General features: G+C 44.0%; 1 protein-coding gene across 1 annotated transcript; it reads right to left on the bottom strand.

Moving 5' to 3' along the window:
• Positions 1–553: 553 nt before the first annotated feature.
• Positions 554–1,751, bottom strand: LOC128276464 (brachyurin-like). The gene has a single exon (XM_053014924.1). It carries the CDS (start codon positions 1,749–1,751, stop codon positions 834–836), a length of 918 nt encoding a protein of 305 aa, XP_052870884.1. The 3' UTR covers positions 554–833.
• Between the last annotated feature and the right edge of the window lie 487 nt (positions 1,752–2,238).

Genomic DNA, 2,238 nt, shown 5'->3' with positions numbered 1-2,238 from the left:
AAAATAGACCATGGGCATCAGAGTCTAGTTGACAAAGAAAAACTTGAACTGAAATAACTTAAACAAAGCCCTAGCTAACCTAACAGTGTAACTGACGAAGACGAGGACAAGAAACCGGTAACCGGACACTGAAAGGACGCGAGATCAAGGAAAGTACGACACTGTTGAATAGACATGTTATAGTCAATATGAGACGAACAAAGATTATACGTACGGCACATAGACAATAAAGGATCGTTGTGTCCCGCAACAGTAATTCGTGGAGCAGTTATATCGTCTTAAGTGGCGAGCAGCGAAAGATAGATCTAACTTGGCAAGGAGTTGCGGTGTTGCTTATTTGCCTATTCAGGTCGCTGGTCTTGGCCTTTCAAGCCAAAATCACCACTTTTAAACCGCACAAACCCCATCTGACACGTTCTCTCAGCAAGAGCATGTTCATCAATGTCATCTATAGTAAAACCGGAAGATTTAATTCACACAATTAATATTGTTGACCTATTCGTCCATCCCTGATCCTTTTTCGGAAAGTAAAATAAATTGCCTTTAAAATGCGTTAGGTTGCATTTGTAAATTTATTGTGTTTAATGAGGTTTCATTTTTTCTCAATTTGCTGTTTTTGAAATTGTTGTTAAGGGTTGGCGATACTTTCCTTTAATTGACTTCGGTTTTCCATTTCTTCTTAGTGTTTTCTAGGAATTCGACTTGATAACCTTTTTCCAAACTTAGTTGCAGTGGCAATTGTTACCGGCATCTCACTTAAGCAATAACTATTGACGATGAGGAGCCTCCTATTGGAAAATTTAATAAACCCCCTAAATAATTGATCAATGTCTCTATGCACTAAAAACATAGTCGGAGTTGTCCTCGATCCAGTCACGGTAGTAAGAAACACGCACCCAAACCGGCGGTGCTCCTGAAGCACAACCTTTCGCCGAAACGAACGAAGTAATTCCGATTTGCAGACTACGGCCATCATCATCCTCCACGGCTAACGGACCACCCGAGTCCCCGTTACAGGCCGAAGTTCCTCCGGTAGGATCGAGGCACACGTTTTGGTCTGACACTAGACTCGTGTCCCAAAACGTGTTGCACTCTTCGTTCGAAAGGATTGAATTGCGCGTGAACATCACCACCGGCGAGGTGGCAATACTGTTATCGGAAGTTCGGCCGAAACCGGAAGCGATGCCCTCCATTCCAGCAAACGATCGGTCATCGGAGTAAGCAGGTAACGCAATTGGTTGAACACGATCATTGAACTTCGCCGCTGTTGGCAGGTAAACCGTAGCAATATCGTTCCGGATCGTGTTCGAGTTGTAATGCGGGTGAGCCGTGATGCTGGATTGTGGGTATGGAATGTGCTGCTGCGATGCTTCCATTTGGGTGCGATCGTGGGCACCGAGGATGGTCGTTCCTTTGAGGGCCGGCTTCCCGTCACCACCGATCACACAGTGAGCCGCCGTTAGGATGTAATTGTGTGTAATGAGAGTAGCACCGCACAGACCGGTTCCTACAGTGAACTCACTGAGCAAAGCTGCCTGATATGGAAATTGTCCAGGCGTAGCTTCGACACCTCCAACGATACGAATTGAGGGGTGTTTGTACCGGAGATCTCTTATCTTCGCCGGAAGACGCTGCCAGTAGTGATCGAACTCTGTGATCGATTTCACCTGCGACCAGTCGATGTTTACCCGATGACCATTCACGATTACGACCAAAAGACCGACGATTGTTCCTGTTCGTAAGATTGCCATGTTGGACTCCTGAGGAGGTTAGACACAAGACTGGAACGTGCTGGACTGATGGTGAAGCAGAGTTGATGTTTGCTTTTTATTAAATCCGCAACAACATGCCAGGTTTTGCTTATAATCTGATAAGAAGCTTGCTAGATTACATCTTCTAGCTTGAACAAGTCTAATCTATTAAAGATATAATAAAATAACAGGTTCAAGTGTGACCATTTCGACACTGGCTCCAATTTATGGTTTTGTCGGATTGCTTTGCCCAAGATTTCACAAAAGGTGGCAGTCACGTGTTATCAACTGTTTATTCAACTGTTTCGAGAGCTTTAGATTACAAATACCGTATGGAGTGTATGATACTATGCTCAGTTGAATGGTTTTTAAATGGTTGAAGGATTTTTTTAACTATAGGATTAAGACAAGTACTACACTCAATAGGATTAATCATTGATTCGAATCATCAGCTGCCGAGAGTAGGAATGAACCGATGATGGCCCGC

The sequence above is a fragment of the Anopheles cruzii genome, unplaced genomic scaffold (assembly GCF_943734635.1).
Source record: "Anopheles cruzii unplaced genomic scaffold, idAnoCruzAS_RS32_06 scaffold01272_ctg1, whole genome shotgun sequence".
NCBI lineage: Eukaryota > Metazoa > Arthropoda > Insecta > Diptera > Culicidae > Anopheles > Anopheles cruzii.
This window is presented reverse-complemented; position numbering and strand designations above follow the sequence as displayed.

Coding starts and splice junctions, on each gene's coding strand:
- LOC128276464 (XM_053014924.1), bottom strand. CDS start 1,751: ATGGCAATCTTACGAACAGGAACAATCGTCGGTCTTTTGGTCGTAATC.